General features: G+C 36.5%; 1 protein-coding gene across 1 annotated transcript in view; it reads left to right on the top strand.

Annotated features, from left to right (window-relative positions):
* Positions 1–7657, top strand: part of TYR (tyrosinase) — a 92442-nt gene extending 84785 nt beyond the window's left edge. The window contains exons 4-5 of the mRNA XM_054576172.1: positions 922–1097; positions 7413–7657. Of these exons, the coding sequence (XP_054432147.1) occupies positions 922–1097; positions 7413–7657 (421 nt within the window). The remainder of the gene's footprint in view (positions 1–921; positions 1098–7412) is intronic.
* The last annotated feature ends 14285 nt before the right edge of the window (positions 7658–21942 follow it).

Consider the following 21942-nt stretch of genomic DNA (forward strand, 5'->3'; position numbering starts at 1 on the left):
TTTGACTGGTTTAAACAGGAAAATAATTTTCTGAGAGGATGTTGGATAGGTCAGGAAATCGTGGAGAAGCAGGTTCAGAAACAGATGAGAACAAGGGAAGAGGGCATCTGCCAGCTCATCTGCCAAAATGATGCTATAGAACACAGGATACCCCTGGACAGTAAGTACTTTTCCTGGTACCTCTAGGCTTGCTGCCTCTAAAAACTGGATGTTGTTATTGCAACTGTCATTGCTCACTACTAGACTGGTTTTCAATTGTCTTTCTATTTTTGTATCAGTATGTCCTCTTTCAAAGTCTTGGATGGGTATGTCTGATTGGCTGAGTATTGATCCTATGGTCATACTCTAGCTTCAGGTAAACTTGGGAAACCAAGTATTTTTAGCTTCCCATGGGAGGTGAGCTCTTCCTCTCTCCAAGATTCATTAAGCATACACTTCACCAAACATAACAAGAAGGCTGAAATAATTGAAGGTCCCCACCATGACCAAAAAATGACCAACTTTTAATTATTATTATTAATTCCAATTTAGCTTTGTACATTTTTTCTTTGGGCTAACTTTCTTTGACACAGAAACATATTTAATTTATAACTATGACTCAGTTATCAGTCACCCAATAATTACCCTTGTTCTGCAGCATTCTGAAGGATCTAAGCTTGCCATGTAAGCTTTATTTATCTTCTAAAAAAAATTCCTGTTTCAAAGCTATCCTCTAATATTTCTTTCAAATGAATGAGTTTCATCAGGGCTTGACAGCATGAACTGGTGCTTTAAAAATATCTTCAAAAAATGAAAAATATGTTTGGCATCTTTCCATATCTTGGGAATTTAAGATATGTCTTGTTATTTTACTTTAAGAAATCAAAATATTTCTTTTATAAACAATATGTTTCCAAATCTGAATAATCCTTTCCTCTGCAGTATTTTTGAACAATGGCTCCGAAGACACCGTCCTCTTCAAGAAGTTTATCCTGAAGCCAATGCGCCCATCGGACATAACCGGGAATCTTACATGGTTCCTTTTATACCTCTCTACAGAAATGGTGATTTCTTCATTTCATCGAGAGACCTGGGCTATGACTATAGCTACCTACAAGGTAAAGTTCAATTTTTTCATAAGAATTGCTGAATAAGGTGTGACCAATTTCTTTTGAGAGAATACAAAACTTTATGTTTTTCCCTGGCAGGGTGACTCAGTTGGTTTGAGCATTGATCTGTACACCAAAGTGTTGCAGGTTTGATCCCTGCTCAGGGCACATACCTGGAATGCAGTTTCAATTCCCAGTTGCGGTGCACATGGGAGTCAACCCATCAATGTTTCTCCTTCTCTCTCTCTCTCTCTCTCCACCCCCACCACCCCAGCCTCCCTCTCCCTGCCTTTCTAAAATCAATAAACATATCCTCAGGTGAAGATTTTTTTTTTAAAAAAACTTAAGTTTTACAAAGTTATCATCAAATTCTTTAAATCAGGAAAGTGCATTACAGTCCTTAACTTATCACCGATGTATATTACATGAACCAAGTTGCAAGGATCTTTAAGTTCATACCCATCCTGCTTAATATATATTTTGTACATGAAAGTCATGGAAAGAGCCTGGAATTAAAATCAGGAAAAAAAATGGCTTTGAGATATGACTATCTCCTGACTGTTTTATGACTTTGGGAAATTTTATATCAATTCCTTGAATCTAAGTTTCTTAACCTGAAATATTGGGATCAGAATACCACAAAGAGATATGACAATTAAATGAATGTGATGTGTTAAAGAGCCTAGTGCATCTAGTAGTTTTAAAATCATCTTTGGGAACTTCCTGCCTGATTACCAAGAAAAATCGTGGACATTTTCTGTTTAAGCCCAAATAATGATAATGAGAATAGCTATTATAATGGTAATTGCTATGACTATGATTAAGGTAGAGATATAAAACTCTAGAATTGTAATTAGATCTGGGTTTTAAATAATCTTCCTGAGTAGAACTGTATCAGCAGCTTCTTGATGATGAACAGATAGTAATGTCTCCCCTTACTTGAGAGCTTGCTACATGCAGATTCCATACATGCATTATTAACCAACCATATACTAGATAAGTATTATTATCCCTAGAAAGAGGTGAGGGTACTGACAGTAGGAAAATTTAACTGACTTTCCCAATATCAAACACCAATACGTGGATGAGTCAGATTGCAGCACCAGAAGGTCCCCTTCACACTGCATAATGCTTCCACTCTAACTCAAAGGTCAGCAACCAAAAGCTGTAAGACAACATGCGGCTTGTTGGTAAGAAGAGGCTTTCAACAAGCACTGACATTTTATTATAGTCATTGATAATTTGTGAAGCTATAAACAGACAAATAAAGCAAACAAATGAATCACTTTTATCAACTTCTTACTTCTTGTGTTAGACTTCAGTGACATAATGACTGACATAGTTCCAGACCTCAAAGAGCTCTAAATTCAGTGTGAAAGTCAGACAATTGTGCCAGCAAGCATGAAAGGTAAGACTGTGTTAAGCATAGTAAAAGAGTTGTGAGCTTCACAGAGATGAAAACAATGACTTCTGAATAATTTCACCTAGAAAGACAAGACAAGGCCTTGAAGGATGAGCAGGCAGGTAGCAGGTATAAAAGGACAGGGACTATCCTAAACTAAAAGAAGGAAGGATAACAAGAGAAATAGAGGTTGAAGGTGTACATTGTATTTACTGAGTGCTAAGTTTTCCTATTTGAGTAGTATGAACAATGGAAAATTATACTCAAGTGCTAAATTGAGTCATTTCACAATAGCTAAAACATACTGAGTGTTTATGTTCCAGGAACTCTTCTAGGTGGGCTTTGTGCATTATTTCCTTTACTCTTCATAACTACCCCATGAAGTAGATACTCCTCTTTCTTTTTTCTGTTTGTAGCTTAAAAAAAAAGGCTTAAAGAATATAAACTTGTTCTAGTCTATCTAGTATGCAGCATAGTGGAACCACAATTTAAGGCCAATAAAAGAACCTGCATTTTATTAACATTTTCCTGCCCTTTGGGGGACCACTGGTTGAACAGATAGGAGTTTGATTGACCTGTTTCAATTTATTTGAATATCAAGCTAATGGAAGGAATACTAAAATGGCTGGTAGGGAAGATCATTTCTTCGATAACCTTAAGATCATTGAGAACAGGGGATTTTGCAAACTGATGGATGGTAAGGGGAAGGGCTTCCTGTGAGTCAAAAAGAGAGGCTGCCTTGGCTGGTGTGGCTCAGTGGATTGAGTGCCAGCCTACAAAAAAAAGGGTTGCCGGTTCGATTCCCACTCAGGACACATTCCTGGGTTGAAGGCCAGGTCCCCAGTAGGGAGTGCTCAAGAGGGAACCACACACTGATGTTTCTCTCTCTATCTTTCTCTCTCCTTTCCTCTCTCTCTAAAAATAAATAAAAATAAAATCTTAAAAAAAAGAGGGGTGATTTTAAGTAATATGTTTTCCCTTTCTTGTGTAACTACCCATAGTATATAATGAAAATAGCATATTGATAGTGGTTTTTCAAAGATTTACCACTTAGGACTTCATGATTTCCATTTCAGAACATGCCAGAGTCTTTCACTGACTCATGCTTTTGAATATGCTCTTCTCTCTAGCTAAATTCTGCTCCTATTTGTTTATTTGTCAAACTCTCAGGTATCAAATCCTTTTATATATTTACATAGTCATGTTTCATTGCTCCTTTCTTAGAGTTACACAGTTATTTTTCTAAGGATAAATCTTTCCCCTCTCCACCTTGGCTGAGCCCTAGATCAGAATTGATATCTTGTAAGCTTTTTCCATTTACGTCCCAACTGGTATCTGGTATGGAATGAAATCAATGAATTAGTTTGAGTGCAAGTAATATTTATCATGAAGTCTTGCTAGAAAAAAAAGTCACCCTTTTTAATACCCAGCTCATGTTTAGATACGTATTTTTTTATATGTGTCAAACCTTCTACCACACTTGTTTTTTTTCTAAGAGATTTTGTTGATTTATTTATTCTTTCTACATCCATATGTTTAATAACTACCTTTGAACAAGGCATTGTATTAGGAACTATGGATACAGTGTTAAATAACAAAGCCTCTATCTTTACAAAGCTTACATCCTAATGGAAGAAAGACCTTAAACAACTACTTACCTAATGACTCATTCAGAGATGTTCCTGTATCTAGGAGTCAATAAAGTGACATTTCAGAGGAAATCAGTATGAGAAGAACAATTAATTATTTGATAAAGGTCTCTTGATTATAGATTTTGGCCATATTATTAGAATAATGGGAGGCTTAATAAATTTTAAACAGATATGGTCAAATTAGAGTTTCCAAAAGATTACTGTTCTCATAACATGTAGAAAGTTTTGTAGCAGTTGTGAAGTACATTGAGGGGAGGCAGTGGAAACACCATTATACATGTCCGGGGGGAGGTGGCGGCAGTTTGGGCTGCAGCGGTGGTAGTAGGAAAGGAGGCAGAAAGCCCTGAAGATTCTGATACTATTTTGAAAAGAAAATTTATGGAACTTGAAAAACGATTTTTATACGAGGTGAGATAGAAGGAGATACTAGGGATGCCTTTAAGCTTTCTGGGCTCTGAAAATAATGAAAGGTGATGTAATCCACTGAGATAGTAACAATAGGAACAGGGCTAGACACAGGGAATCTCATTATTACATAGTAAAATGGACTGATATGACATATCAGAGTAAATACGTCTCTGGGGCAGTTGAATTGCCTAGAAACTTAGGAGAGAGTTTGGCCTGCAGATACTAACATAGGAGACACTGGCGTATAAATTGTTATCTCTGCTAGTCTTCTATGCAGTAGTGGTGTCTATTCTGTTTTATAGGTAAGTAAATTGAGAACAGAAAGCAAAGTGACTAATTTTAAGTCTCAAGGCTAGTAAGTGGCAAATATTGTATCCCAAACTAATTCTCTCTCTATTGTTCCATGAAAGAGAGGGTTCTCTTTAGTCCCCATGTGTCTTGTACACACGTTCCATCTCGCTGTCCCTTCCCTAGTGTGCAAATAGGTACTTCGTACTGAAAGGCAACAAAAACCATTGGAGAGTAAAGGGAGAGGAGACTCAACAAGTCACAGTAGGGGCTTAAATGTATTCATTACTTATTTCTAGTTAATTTTTTAAAACAAAATAAAGGAAATCATATTTATTATATAACTATGCATTTTGCTAGACATTTTAAATGTACTATATAGTAAAGTAACTAACAGCCACATGAGGTAGGCATTTATAGTCCCATTTTCAAATAATTTTAAAATATATTAAAAACAGTAACTTTTATGTTTGATTTTAAAAAGGTTTCACATTTTTAAAATTTTCTTTTGTTTTAGCTTTGTTTTATTTCATTTTTTGGGTTAAATTACTATAATTCAAAGTTATAAATCTTTTTAGTAATTAACTGAGTGTTTATAACTTGCAAGTCATTGAACCTTCCTGATGAAAAGAAACACTAAATCACTAAATTACAGAATTGTCTAAATAATGCTCATTATGCTCTAAGGTATTTTAGAGGGTCTCAATGACCACTGGCAAAGGGACAGTGCCAAGGAAGAAGAAAAGGCAGCAAGAAAAACAGACAGGGTTTTAACCTTATAGCCCCATGTAAACCACAGAAGCTCCATTTTTATCTTCTTTGAATGAATACTGGGCTTTAATATAAAATTAGTTTTTAACAAGTTCTCCTGATTAGAAAAAAAAACAGCATCTTTCCTTTAATTGTTCTGAACATTACTGAGTTTATGGTTAACGAGACTCTCATTTTAAATTTTACTTCATGTTGCTACACATACTTTCTAAGATAATTTATTAAACAAATATTCCTTTTCTCTTTGGTCTGTGAATCTCATTTTTATTATATATAAGGTTTGCAGATAATTGTAATTCCCAAATATCTTAAGATACTTCTCTATCTTTATTGTAGTAAGCATATAGTGAAATTTTAAAAATAATTAGGACTTTTCGAAATGCAAATGGCAGAAACTCCATTGGAATGAGATTAGATAAAAAGGGAATTGATTGGTTTATAAAATTCAAGAAGCAGGATGAGCATTCTAACTGAGGAAAGGCAGAAATTCACCTGATACTGAGGGACATCAAGAACCGGGGAACTAAGCACCCTAAAGACTGTCTCTCTCATTCTCTGAATCTTGTTATTCTCTGACTCTTTTCTCCCCCTTTTGGAGTGTGTTGACTTCATCATGTCTTCCACATGTTGGGAAGGCTGTCATCAGCTCTGGAGCCACCTGACTGTCATTTATAGCACAGTGAATTCTGACTGGCCCATCTTAAGTCAAGGGTCCACTGTATATTAATTGACTGTAGCCAAGAAAAGGAGTCAAAAAGGAAGATTGTAGTTTCTACATCAGCAAGGCTGGAAAAGAAGGGATAGAGAGAATATGTAGGTTCAAATATCCAAGGCTTAACAAAGTTAACTTTTTACTCAAGTAACAGTCTCGGTATGCTGCCCAGTGTCAGCTTCACAACTTCAGGCGCCAGGGCTGCCCCTTATAGTTCCCGTAGATGCAGGGCTTAACCTGGACTGCATGATCAATGATGGCTCACTAGGACACTAACCACATTCCAGCTAAGCAAAAAGGAAAAGGCGCACCATTTCTTTTTAAGGGAATTGCCCAAAAGTTGCATATATTACTTTTGCTCAAAACTTGAATCACAGAGCCATAACTTGCTGCAAGGCTGAGCCCAATATGCATGCTCTTCTTTCCATTGTATTACAAAATGGATACACAAGGGTCAAAGCATCTCATAAATAGTGATAGTTCAATTAAAATCAAGCAAAAGGATACAAAAAAATTATTGGCTTCAAGGAGAAATAATGTAAAAAATGAAATATAATCATAGCATAATATTTGGTTCAACTGTAAATAATACCTAACTATTAAAAATAATAAAAATCTTAGATGTTGATTTGACCCCAAATCATGATATTATTATACTGAAAAGATAGAAGAAAGGGGAGTTGTGCAAGAACCAAAGCCATTATTTCCATTTCAGGAATTCCAGAGATAAACTTGATAACTAAAAGATGGCATATTTGCCTGCTATTTAGAAATATGGAGACAAATACCAGAATGAATAGCTAAAAGTTTTACAGCAGCTGTCTTGGGGGCAGGCACTGTAAAATTTACATATTAGATTTTATGTATAAATTTTAAAACATTCCAACAAGATGGTATTGTTGTTTTCCTATTTTCCTGAAGAAGAAACTGAGGTGTAGAAGTATTAGATGTAACTTCCCTAAACTCTTACAGCTGGTCAGTAGCAGAGCTGGCATTCAAACCCAAGCATCTGACTCTAAAGTACTATGCAAGGATGATGATGATGATGACAACAACAATAGTAAAAACATTGGGATGTCTTTCTATTTCAGACCCAGACTTTTTTCAAGATTACATTAAGCCCTACTTAGAACAAGCACGCCGGATCTGGCCATGGCTCACTGGGGCAGCTGTAGTGGGGTCTGCCCTCACAGCTGTGCTGGGAGGGCTCACTAGGCTGTTATGCCGTCGAAAGAGAATATGTCGTCGAAAGAGAAAGCAACTCTCTGAAGAACAGCAGCCACTCCTCATGGAAAAGGAGGATTACCACAGCTTGTTGTATCAGAGCAATTTATAAAAAGCTTAGGCAACAGAGTAGGTCCAAAAGGCCTGACTTCACTCGGAATCAGATGATGTTCAAGTTCCCAGGGGATGTCCCAACAGAAATCCCTGGTATTTGTCTGGGAAGACCATTATCAGAATTGTAATCTTATACAAAGTATACCCCTCTTCTGTCTCAGGTAGAACACACTTGTGCTTGCTTTGCTGTTTTTTGATCATCCCTTTGACAGGTTTCCTCAAACCCCAATTTCCAAGGAAAGAATGCCTTCAATAATTAGTAACCATTACTTGTCTCTGAATAAATGCATTCTTATAAAATGTAGGGATCATTTTAATTCTTTCCTTCTCATTGTTTGATGATGCTCCTTTTTTATTGTCTGTCTTTGGTTTTAATAAAATATAACAAACATATTAACTGAATCCTTTGAGCTTGAGAAATATATTTTTATTTTTCTCAAAAAGCACATTTCCCTTATATTTTACATTCCTGCACCAAAATGTGTTATAAACACCAAAAAATAAAACAACCTTCAGCTCTTTCCTGCCATAGCCCTGACTATACTTTTGAAGGTCACTAAAAACAAGGACTCTGTGCCTACAACAATCTGGCTAAGTGCCTGTCTCAAGATGTGCTCATTAAATATGTTGACAACATAGTAAGCAGTTAGTCATGAGAAGAGTACGAACAAGAGGTCTGGTACAGAAGGTCACTGGGACAGAAAGCCCCAGGTACCTAGCAATGAGAAAAATTGAGAAAACAAGGACCTCACTCCAAGGGTGACCTCTCTTCCCTAGCATGTTCCTGGCCATGCAGTTTAGACTCCCTGACCTTTCATATTGCTGGTCATGCAGCTCAGACTCTCCCTGACCTTTCCTCCATTAGCATGTTGCTAGTCATGTGGAAGATTTCCTTACAAGGAACAAGGAGGCCAAGGAATAGCCTTATACAACTCCCATATGAGCCCTTTCAGAACCACTCCCTTAAGCAATAAGCCCTCAGGACAATGAGGCTTTGACCCACTTCAAATAATCTTAGGAATGAACAAAGCCTTGGGTTTGTTTACCACAGAAACAGAGTTTTGGACAAACTAGAGATAACATCATGTGCTCAGCTCCAGGCCCAGAAAAGCAGCAAAACCAAACGGAGTGATGCCATGGCTGACATCAGCACCAGCTGTGATTACTAATGACACCCCCCTATCCTAGCTGACTAATCAGTAGAGACCAGAACCCTGAAAGGACACCCGTGAAAAGCTGATGAATATTCCATTGAGATCCTCCTCTGGGAACTCCCTTAAGATCCCTACCTTTAGAGAGAAAATAAAAACCCTCAGGAGGAGGATCCAGCTAGCACTCGTGTTTTCCCTTGAACACTCACAGACCTTCCCCTACCTGCTTCCCCTGCCACCCCACAGCGTGTGCTCTCTCTCTCTCTCTTTCTCTCTCTGGAGCATGTCTGCACTCTTCTACCTTCTTCTTCCAGGGGCTTACTGTTACTCTCTTTCTTCTAAGCTCCAAGGTTCTTTTGCCTCTGTAATTGATTTCCTGAACCCACACAGCCCAGCTGGCTCACTTCTTTTACCTCTGTGACTTTCTAAAGAAACTTTTGTTTGTATTTGAGTCTTGGCTCTGAATTCTTTCTTAGCTAAAACTAAAGTACTGGGGTTGCTGAACCAAGGTGTGGTAACATTCTGGTGCTGTTTTGCCACTAAAAATGACAATAATAATCTTATTAAGAACTTTGTTTACCTCTTAAGGAGAATTTTATTTTATTAGAGAATGTTTAAAATGCCACAAAACATTTGAAGTTTGAGAACAATTATGTGACTATCAATCTGTCTGCAATATTAGTTAAATTACATTTCTATTTTTCTTGGCTATTAAAGACCCTACATTAGGAAGTCTAGATAATCCTGCTACTTGGATCCAGCAGAATTTCTAAAAATAGGCCCATTGATATTATACTTGTATTATAGCTATATAATAGTATCAAAGACTAGAACCAATGGGTAGAGGTTACAGGGGTCCAATAAAAGGAAACACTATGCAATACTCAGAGCTTTCCAAAACCAAAATCAACAACCTTGGAAAATAATAAGTGATTGCCACTGTAATTTTTCACATATAGTTTGGATGGCTAATTCAATTGAATTCTATAAAGGGAATTTAAGTATTGAGTCTATAGTAATTATTATTTTGTTTTTACTTTTTTATTAAATTTATTGGGGTGATGGTTAATCAAATTATATCGGTTTCAAGTGTACAATTCTATGATACATTTAAATTGGCTCAAGGTTCTTAACTTCCCATTCAGGAGCAGGGCCAAGCATGCTCTGTAAAAAGTCCCTGTGACCCTGCCGCAGTATTTCAGGGTGCTTTCACTAGCTCCCACATTCCACCCTCTCATTCAAACTCATTCACTCTGCCTTGGCATCCTCAGTCTCTTAAGTCCCTTATACCTAGTGTGTATTTCTCTGTTCCACATTTTCTTTCTTTTTCTTGGTTTTGACTACTTGACTTACTTTTCAGCGTCATCTCTGATCAGTGTTTTTTCACGCTTCATGCCAAGCTTTAAAGACAGAATTATCCAGTCCAGGCTCCCAGAAACCTGCCTGGGTCTGGCTCCTGAGCCTCTGAATCTCTGGGAGCATATATAAGACGAAACACACTGTATGGTACCTTTCAACTAAAGTTTTCTGCAATTCTGAAGCCTAGTGTTCAGATTGTTTACAAGTGCATTTAAAAAAGAATTTACTGAAAAAAATGAGCTATTGAAAATGGCTTTATCTAAAAAAGACTGGCCTAAGATAAAGATCACATAATTTTAAATGGTTACACTTCACTTAGTCCTAGTTTGGATTGCAAAGAAAAGCCACATATGATTTTGTCTAATTTTCATCTAGAATGAATAGTAATTTATAAATATTGCTAAAGTAATGTCACTGACTCTTAGAAATTACTAGTAGTTAATAAACTCAATTATAGAGCAATCATCTTCTAACTCTCATTAGTTGTCAAACTTATCATTTGCTATCTTGTCTAATTTCTGATTCCTAGTGGAGGAAAGTCAGACAAGGGATAAGGAGCAGCATACTACTTGATTGACACAGTGGGGAATCTGTGGGATTAGAGTGCAAATACTGGGAATTATATCCTCAACTTCATGTGTAACTGGGAAAAAAAAAAAGGATTTCAAATAAATTAGCAATGGCATCTAAGAAGTGGATTCAATTTAGTTAAAAATTGGAAAAAAATAAAATCGAGAACAAGGAATGGGAAAAGAAATCTGCCAGACAGTCTGCAGAAGATTCTGGAGAAGCATTCACTGTGACTGTGGTTGCCTTCAACCTGACCTCAGAGCGCAATTACTTAGCCAGGTTTGATGTGAAGGTGAAATATCAATCCTGGTGGTACTCTGAATTTTTTTTTTTTTAATAAAGCATCCTGAATAAAATCCACTTAAGGAATTTTTACTGTCACTAACTGAGATCTGCATAAAGTCATTCTTTTCTTTATCACAAGGCAATTCCCTCCTTTATCACTGCCCTTCAACAGAGAATATTGTTTCATTTCTCTGGAGGAGCAAGGTAACTACTTGCGTAGCAGCAACATCTGTGATAAAACCACCACCATGCTGATTCCATGGTTTTCTCAATAAAGTTACAAAATGACATGACTGATATTTCAAGACACTTGGCAGTTTTATTGAATTCTAATTAACATTATATTCTCTGGTATTGTTTTATAGTATGGCTTTTATACGTGGATACTTTTTGGGCTCTGCTCTTCTCTACCGCTACATGATAAGTCACATTTTTGTCACATAGAATGAAATAAGCAGCTGCCAAATTTTTGTTCCTCTTTCTGTTTTATATTAAAAAAGTATTTTTAGTACCCAACCTTTCCAACAAGTCAAGTACATAATTCTCCATCTGTAGAAATAAATATGTGATGGGTACAAGTCATTTCAGCCAGTGTCTCTCACAGGCTGACAACTGGCATTGATTGTGAGGGCTTTAAAATAGCCTCTCCCTTGTTTATATGGGCTTTGATTTGTAGGAACACTTTTCTTTGTCACCATAAAAAGGGCCTCACTGGGGCCACCTATTGTGAGCTTGTGCTATTTTGGAGGGCATGTCAGTAGAACAAAGTTCCACCTCCACTTCTGATTAGACTCCTCTGAAAACTGCTGAAATGCAAGTAAAAAGAGGTGTTTTTTCAAACTTCATGTTGTTTATTTTCAAAAGCATCTGCTAGTTTGTACAACATAAAAAAGACTGCCTATGGCATCCACTAGAGGCCTTAGGGACTTCCAAACCTTTCAACTGTTTAAAATATAAATAGGAATAGTTTAAGTATTTTCTTTTAAATAGAAGCCTTATTAATACTCTGTGTAATCCAAGTTTATCTAATTGTCTTGTGAGTTCCTTTCTTAATAATGTAAGAAATTTTCTTATAATTTCATGTTAATCTACAAATTTTTGCATATTTCACAATCATAATCATACAGATTTCTAATTTTGTATTTAAAAATAAATAACAAAGATGTCACAGTATAGTGAATAGTTATGATGTTCCAATAGTTATAAATAAGTTACATAAACTTATTCAATCTTCACATTATTGATATGAGAATATTATTTGTGTATTCAAATGAGAAGACTGTGGCTTCCATTGGACTTGTACCTTATCCAGGTTTATATGTCTCTTCAGTCGTTTTGGTAATTTAGGTGGGATCTGAATCCAGATGAAGCATATTTTTTTCTAGATGAATCATATTATAAATTTTATTTTTTGTATTCAATTATGTTGATGTGTCATAACTTATCAGTTTCTTGCTATTAGATATTTAGGTTTTATCCAGGTTTTAAATAATGTTTATTGGTATAAGAAATATCTTGGTACATTTAATATGTGACTTCTCTCAAATTATTATCCAGTAGTATGATCTCTGGGTCAAAGCATATAAATAATTTTATGTTTTTTCTAATGAATTGCCACAGTGCTTTTGAAAAGGGTTGCATAGATTTGAAAATGCAAGAAGGAGTCTAAAAATAAGAGATCAAAAGGAATAAAGAAAATGAAAAGATGAAGAAGAGTTGCAATTCTCTTTGAAAGAAGAGACTGAAGACCATAGTTGGCACTTGAAATACTGCTTCCATTCATAAATATATCTTTTTCAAATTATCTATTTAATGGGCACTTTTTCCTTACTAAAATTAGAAGGAAATTCAAACTGAAGCAATTTTAGAGGAATAGGGAATAACATGAATGTAAATTGGTCCCCAAGTAAGATATTTTTAAAAATGTGAACGTGTTGGCACGTGGAGAAGTGGCTGCGTCTGAAGAATAATGCAGGAATAAAAACAGCAAAACCAGAAATCCACCCTTGGAGGAATAAGATCAGGGCATCACAAAACAGCCTGAATCAAAGCCGAGTCAGCTTCAGCAGCTGGGATACCCAGGAGATCCCGTCACAGGGGCCTGGCAGCCTGGGAAGGCCCTGATACCAAAGCCCAAGACAAGGTTGAACACTTCCTTTTCACTGCTCTTTGAGCAAACACTACAAGCTGCCTGGGATTCAGTCAGCCTTCCTTACTGGATCATGTCATTTTAAAGCATTCTTGCCAGAGTAATTGCAAAGAGTAGATGCATTTATGTGAGTGTGTATGTATGTTTGGACAGAAAGAAAATACAGAAAGACTAAAATTTCTTCATCTCCAGTATCAAAGAGAACTTTGTTGCTGATTGTATCACTCTTTTATTGCTACTGCAGTAAATTACCACAAACACAGTGGCATAAACAGCAGAGATTTATCTTGTAATTCAATAAACCAGAAGCCCAATATAGGTAGGTCTGGCTAGGCTGAAATCACAGTGGCATTAAAGCTGTGGTTTTTGTGGAGATGCTAGGGAGAGATTAATTTCCTTACCTTTGCTAGTTTCTAGAAGCCGCATATAGCAGGTGCTGGAATAATCTCTTTTCATTCTATCTCGTTTCATTAACCCAGATGAGGAAAAATAATAGACTCCCAGCCAGGTCACTGTCTTTTTGGAGTTTGCACCTTCTGCCCACATCTGCATGAGCTTTCTTCGTGCCCTCTGGTTTCCTCCAACATCCCAAAGATGTGCACGCGGGGTGAAAAGCGTGTCCACACTGTCCCCGGTCTGAGTGAGTGTGGTGTCCGTGTGAGTGGCCCTGAGATGGGAGGGCGTCCTGTCCGCGGTGGGTTCCTGCCTCGCGCCCTGAGCTATATGGGGAGAGGTCCCAGCCACGCAGGTGACCTGGAACTAGCATCAGCTGGTTGGAAAAGAATTATCTTGTTTTTTATAAACCTTTCCTAAATGTATGTGTAGCACACATTTATTTCAACGTTTAACAGAAGTTTTTTATGTCTTTATTTAAGAATTTGGTTATGGTTTTGTGAACAGAAACATGCCATAGAAACTTAATTCGTGTTTGTATCAATTAGCCTAGGGTTAAATTGGTTTCCATACACAATGTTTCCCTCAAAGTGGCAGTTTCCAAGAATCTATTGAAGGTATTAAGTGAGAACTTGATATGTATTCTTTGACTTGTGACCTCTCTCCATCTTCAAAGCCAGGTATGTTTATTCTTTTGCAGCAATATCTCTCTGTGACTGACTAGTGTCAGGAAAATTACCAGCTTTTACATATTCACGTGATTAGTTTGGGCTTACCTGGTATTCCTGAAGGCCCCATCTCAAAGTCCTTGCCTTTAATCACATCCAAAAAGCTCCTTTGCCATGTAAAAAATATATATTCACAGGTTCAGGGGATTTGGACAGGGACATTTTTGGCAGAGAGGTATGGAGGGCTTATTCTGTCTACAATGTGGACTTAAAAACTAGCAAGGAAATTGTCCAGGTGATAAATTACTCTTAATTTGAGGTTAATATGGCACAGACTGTGATATTATGTTAAGGGTATTCAAAAACCTTTATCATATGTGAGCTCTGAAGTCAGACTTTTGAATTTGATTTCTGTGTCATCACTCTCTCATTAGCTGTAGGACCTTGTATGAATTATTTTACCTCTACACCTTGGTTCTCTCATTTTTAAAACATAAATAAAATTAGTACTTTCCTCAACATATTCTGAATAAATGCAAAGCACTTACAATAATGCAGAACAAGTGCTCACTAAGTGTGAGTTAATACATTTTCATAGAACAGATTAAGTTACTATAAGTTAACTGTTAAAAAAGAGATGAAAATATAACCATACATTTTTTTTCTTTTAAGTCACTTTGCATAATCTTGAATAGAGCTATAATATACTTATTTAATGAAATGATATTTTGATAAATATAAGCATGTAACTTTAAGACAGAGAAATATTTGAGGCATGGAAATCTTAATTATGCCAGTAATAGGCTTACAGTTCATAAATAGAAGGTGGCTATTAAACCACCTTTAATAATGTGAAACGACTTTAAACTAATGAACATGCTAGGCCAACTACCTTTAGTAGAAAAACTTTTCTTTGAGCTGGACAGGAATGGTTAACCTTTAATTGTTTTATTAATTTAAGGAACAGGTATTTATAGGACATCTACTCTATGTGGGAGAGCCACAGCTGGTGAAAATTGTGACCCTGAGAAGGAAGAAGTGCTCACAGAAAAATCCTCAGCAGGAACTGAAAGCACAGGATGTGATACATCTGCTAGTCACTCTCGAAACAGTGTTCTTAGATGCAGATGGTTAACATCCCCATTAGAGCTTCCATAGTGTGATAATCCATGATGAAAAGTCTATTCATGACGGACAATAGTGGGATAATTTATAGAAATAGTTTTGTTCAGAACAGTTCTTTGTAGAAAGCATTGGATGAAATAATGAACTGGAATCAGGCATTCTCAGGCTCTGGTTTTCAGGGATACAGAAGTGAAGTAACATAAATTCTGCCCCTAAGATGCATAGAGTCAAGGAGAAACATAAGAAATACTTACATGCACAAATGACAAAAATGTAAGAGCTTTGGCTTAGGGTCTTTGGAGAAGAATCACAGAAGTCGAAAGATTTGATAGATTTAATATTTAGGGAGGATTTTATTATATGTCATGTCAGGATCTGGGCATTTTCCACATTTGATCTCATTTCATTATCACAAAAATTATTTGAGTTTAGTATTGTCTTTACTTGAAAGATAAGGAAAGTAGAATGCCAAGGAGTTAGGTAGCGTGCCCAAAGTCATACTGCAAATATTCCGTTCGGATCCAAACCTACATTTCACTCCATAGTTCATGGGTTTTCTCATATGCCCTGTGGGTTAGCTTTATTGCCACACATATGTGATTATGGGTTGTGTGTGTATGTGTATGCATCTAGTGGTAGCATCAAGAAAATTCAAGGAAAAAAATGACATCTAAGCTAATCGTTCTGGTTATTCAGATGATTGGTATGTCTTCAATCAAAGTTTGGAGGCAAGACAGAAGAGAATGAGAATTTTGAGTTTGTTTTCTTTGATAATAAAAGAGCTTTTCCCCAAAAGCAAAAGAAAACCCTCCTCTCCTGCTCCTCCAATGGCTTGAGGTTACTGGGGTGAGTATTCTGTGGAAGTTTTCACTGAGATGCATCCTTAATTGATACCTAAAAAGAATTTTGAGCGTAATCATTGATATTAAGTATAAAAAGAAGACTAAGAATCATGGATATTGATTTTTTATTAAAAATTCTAAAACATTTGGAAAAATCATTTCTATTATGTAATGTGAATAGTCTTGAATTTAATGCTACTCTACATTTTGGCCAATAAATTAGCAACCTGGTGTTGAGGTTGTATCTATAATTGAGATGGTGGCCATGGGAAGAGAAAGGATAGGATGCAGAAAATTTCAAAAAAAAATTAAGAAGACTCGGTGACATAAGTGACAAAGAGGAAGAATCAAAATTAATATTCAAGTTTTAAAGTCTGATACTATATTTTCCTTAGCTGGTCAAATAATTGATGTGTAAGTGCTGAAAATTATTGTTGATCACAGAAATGATTAACTGATTCCTTTTTGTTTCTCTTTATGATATTTTTTTTGTCTTGAGGGCAACTATTTTAAGATTCTTTCTATGCTTTTAAGTACATGCCTCTAACAACACCCAATATTTACTTTCAGTTATGCCCCTTAGTTATTGCAACACAATGCAAATTAGATTTAATTTAGCAGTTACTGAGACTTATTGAGAATTAGGTATCTTGCTAGGAACTGAATATAAAGATTGTTAAGACCCTAACATGCATTTCACTGGAGAAATGAACAATTAGTGGAGGTGGCAGGCAAATAAACAAATAACTATGGAATTGTACTAGAAATAGAATCACCTCAGAGCAATATTTTAAAAACACTTTCATAAATAAAGATCATAATATAGAAAAATGGATTATTCATAGTCTACTACCTGATTTCTTTAGGTTAGCCTAATTTCTTCCACGATAATTATAATAGTTTCCTTTTATCTACATGTTAGACATAATTCATAGCACTATTATAATTGCTAGTTCTCATATAAAACCTAAAAGTGTGTTTTTTACCTTAATTTTATTAATGAAATTGGAAGAACAGAAACCTGGTATGAACAACATGTATAAAATTAGTAAAGTATATCAGGACTTTCAATTCATACCTGTTGCTATACATACCATACTGCTTCCACACTTTGATACTCATCTTTCTCTATTTATTAAAATTATCATTGCTATTAATAGCATTGAGTATTTACTTAGTGTCCCTAAATACTTCACATTTATTAACCCATGTAACCCTCATTCACAGATAAGAAGACTAAAGCTGAGGAAACTTTTTAAAAAATTGCCCAAGATAACAGAACTCATGATAGCAGAGGCACGATTTTAACTTAAGCAATATGATTCTAAAATTTAGGGAGTTTATCTCAAGTAATTGTCACCATTACCTTACATGATCAATTCTGGAATTCTGTAGGTCCAGAGAAGACACCAATCTACGAAGTCAGTTACATCATCAGCCTTCATCCTGACAGAAAACTAAAGGCTTCTTGAATATATGATATCTGATAATCAATCAGCATCAACCCACCATGTATTGACTGTAAAACTGCTGTGATTCTTCTTTATTGAAATAAGCCAAATATTGGTGGGGAAACTGGGCACTGGTAGTTTTCAAAAGTGTAATGAAGAACTGCTGATGGAATAAAGATTTTTTTTCCTGGGAATATAAACTGTTCTGTAGATTCCATTTGGAATTAATGGGATTTGATGAAAAGAGGTGGTCTGGAGAATGCAGAAAAGATAACAAAGAGAAAAAGGAGTATCTCAGAATGGCTAATCCTGCCAAAATAGACCATGTTTGCCACAATCCACTTAAGGAAAATATAAGAACAGACAAGTTGAGGATGACAATGAGCAGAAAAAAGAGAGAAACAGATGAAGAGTATTACGAGTTTGGGTGTTTTTTTTTAATTACATTTAACGAAAAAGGTCAAAGCATGTTTGAATCCTACCCTGCCAATTACCTCTGTTTTGTGTCCAGTACCCTTTATTATTCATGTGGCAGGTATTCTACGAGAGGCATGTACCATAAACAATATCCAAAGAGGGGAAAAACTGGTTTTAGTATCTGGACCAGTGTCTAACCCCAGTCTGGGATTCTTTGGTAAAACTAGGTTGGTGAATGAGATTCAAGCAATAGTCCACCTGTTCCCCTATTGAACCATTAACTGTAAGTAAAGGATGACTCCAAATCTTGGGCATTTATTGCCCTGGGTCTATCAGAGAAAAAAAAGAGAGAGAAAAGAGACAAAACAAAGAAGACAGGAACCTACTTTAAGGGTTCAGCCACCAACATGGAATAAAAAAATGGAAGTGAGAGCAGAGAATATGCGATGAAGGCCTGCATTCATTCCCTTCCCAGGCTCGCAAAAGAAAATTAAGAGCCCTGACTGGTGTGGCTCAGTGGATTGAACCAAAGAGTCGCTGGTTCAATTCCCAGCCAGGGCACATACCTGGGTTGCGGGCCAGGTCCCCAGTAGGGGGCTCATGAGAGGCAACCATACATTGATGTTTCTCTCCCTCTCTTTCTCCCTCCCCTCCCCACTGCCTAAAAATAAATAGATGAAGTCTTTAAAAAAAAAAAAAGTACAGTGACAGAACAAGGTTCTAAGAGGCATACAGTTTGTGTCAAGGGTGCCCAATATGATCTGGGTTTGTTGATTCTCTAGGAGTCATAAAACTCATCCTATAGTTGTACTCAGAGCTAAGATTTATTATAGCAAAAAGAAAAAGAAAAAAAATACAAAGCAAAATCAGCAAAAGGAAGAGGCATGTATGGTGAAGTCCAGAGGAAACCAGGCCCAAGCTTCCAACAGTCTTCTCCCAGCAGAGTCATACAAGACACACATAATTCCTCCAGCAATGACCTGACGATCTTTGTGAAATGTGGTCTACAAAAAAAGCTCATTAGAGACTCAGTGTCCAAGGTTTTTACTGGGGGTTGATCATGGAGATCAGAGAGGCACCTCTGACTAGCACTTGTCAAAATTCCAGACTCCCAGAAGAAAAGCAGTAGTATTCAGTATAAACTTTACTGTTTGCACAAAAGTTTAGTCACACTGAGCCAGTTAGGGTGGAAGGAACCCACCTAGTATCTAAGTTCCCAAATGCCAGTTAATGGCCAACCTTGCAAGCAGCCCTTCCTAAGACCAACAGCAGTCTCAGGCTTGGGATAGTAACTTTTTCTCTAAACACAACTATATCCACAATCTCTTACATACAATAACCATATCTACTAATTTGGGTCAATAAAAGTATTATACTCTACCTAATCAAAAGTATTCTTGAGGTGAAAGAAGGAAAGGGATGAGAAGAGCAGACCAAGATGGAGAATCGTCTCTCTCCCCTACAGAAAACCTACTCCAAGTTAGTTTGAAACCAGAAGTGAGGAATAAAGACTAAGTAAAAGGCAAAAAAAAAAAAAAAAAAAAAAAAAAAAGGGCACAGAGTCTTCCATTCCCATGAAAGTTAGTCATGGAATTCTTATTTGCAAATCACCTACTAATTTTTTTGTAACCCCAAAGCAATATTTGTTGAACATTCAGAATCATTTGCAGATGTGTATAGAGCAATGAAAAATGTGTATTGCTTGAGGCCCACGTTTCCAGCTGATGTCAAACAAGGGGTAATTAGGCCTTATTGTTTCAACTCTTACACTATACTCAAATATTCTTTTTGTGGTCCATATAGTGCCACGTTTTTTGCATGTTTGTGCTCTTTGTTGGTGGTTTTACTGTTTAAAATGGCCCCCGCAGTGTAAGAAGGCTGTGATTTGCCTTATAGAAAACATGTGTGTGTTAGATGAGCTTCGATAGAAATAGAGCAGAGGCTTACAAGGACCTAACGGGGAGCAATGGCTCTGTACTTACTAATTCAGTGCATATGTGGTATCTTTATAGAACAAAACTACTGGGAAAAAACTCAACTGTTTTGTGTGATGGACAGCTACAGTGATCTGTAGGTGGGCAGGGCCAGAGCCTGGATGACTCCCCTAAACCCTGAGACAAAGGAAAACTCAGAACCAAAGGTAGTAGGTTAAGTCAAGGGCTGAATGGGAAACAGAAACAGAGCCTCTGCTAATCCAAAGACCCAAACAGACTATGCAAAGTATAGCATAGGGCCTTGGGGTTCTGGGGTCTATAGCTGGGCTAGAAAACAACAGGAAAATAACAAAACAAAACAAAACCATGCCTGAGAGTCCTGATTAGGTTTCTAGATTATAGCTGTTTACTAATCACACAGTAGGTCTTCAGAAAATAACTGTATCTCCCTGCTGCCTGCTGATCCAGTTCAAAGCACTCTCCCAGTTACAAATAGGGTTAAAGGGTAGTACAACAACTAAAAAAAAAAAAAAAAAAAAAAAAGCCTACACAGTTGTCACACATTGCTTGACATATTGCTTCCATCTGCTTTGGAAAACCAAATATTCCCTCCCACACCGAAGTATCCCATTAGAGATTTAAAATAAATAAGTAACTACTTCTCACCACTACCATAAAAGAAACAAGACAAAGAGTCAGCTATTTTAAAAACTTGAAATCTGAATTTGTTTACTAATCAAAACCTCTCAACAAAATCGTCTGTCAAAACAAACCTGAAATTTAATTTCAGAAATCACCTTGTCAAAATCCATGTAAGATGGCTGAAAAATCTGTCACAATTAACAGCACTCCAAGTCAAAAAGTATTTGTCACACAATACCTTGGGTCTATATTTGAAATGCAAAGCCAAGTTTTGGATGTTCGTTTACATCTCCCAGTTTTGACACAATTATCGGCAAGCTGCAAAGAGGGCCTCAGCAACACAAGCTACTTACAAAGATTTCTTGTATATTTTATTGCCTAATAAAAAGTCTGATGAGAAAATTTTACCGTCACACATTTTCATATTTGAGCTGTGGCAAACACATTCCTGACAGCAGAGTAATCAAAATGAATAAGGGAAGGCATTTTAGAGGAATGTTTAATCTTCAGGATGAGCTTTGCATCAAAGTGTTCTCGATTTGTGCACCACACTCCCCCCACCCACATTTTTTCCCAATTATCTTCTGTGGTCTTCCCTCCCTGGCTACTTCTGATGAATATTTTTACAACAGTAATGCTATTAAAACATGTGGGGTTAAAACATGTACTCATGACCCCACTGTGACACAAAGCAAATAATGCACATAGGAAATAAATGCAAGAACATAACTGCTAATCTTGCCTTTTAAATGCATTTGAACTTGACCTATTGAAATGCCCATTACAAAATGCCCGACAGCTTTGCAAAATACAGGAGGCAAGACACCATCTCAGGAAAACAGATTCTTTGACAACAAATCACTTGAAGGACTGCTATGCAGTAGGAATTGATTGAGAATGATGCAGAACCACATAGTGAAATAACTTCTTAAACCCTGTAAACAAGTCACCACTTCTAAAAGCTGTGTAAAGTAGAGCACTGTGGCATCTGATTTGACCCATAAATAATTTTTAGATTATATGAAAATAAGAAATAATAATTTGATATAAAGAACATAGATTTAGAAACATAGTAGTATGATACCTTCTACTCTGAAGCAAATATCTTTTCATTCTTCTGATGCAAGAAGACCTTTCAATTTCATATGCCTTACTAGGTATATCTTAGGGCCTGTAAGTAACCACAGTCATGCACATTGAAGCATTTTTACTCATCCTGTCCACCGTCAAATTATAGGTTCCCAGACAAAACAGAAACACAAAATGGAGTGAACTTATGGAAAAAGCTGGTCCACAT

Source organism: Pteronotus mesoamericanus, unplaced genomic scaffold (assembly GCF_021234165.1).
Source record: "Pteronotus mesoamericanus isolate MK-2021 breed Mesoamerican mustached bat unplaced genomic scaffold, CSHL_Meso_final contig_33, whole genome shotgun sequence".
Classification (NCBI taxonomy): Eukaryota; Metazoa; Chordata; class Mammalia; order Chiroptera; family Mormoopidae; genus Pteronotus; species Pteronotus mesoamericanus.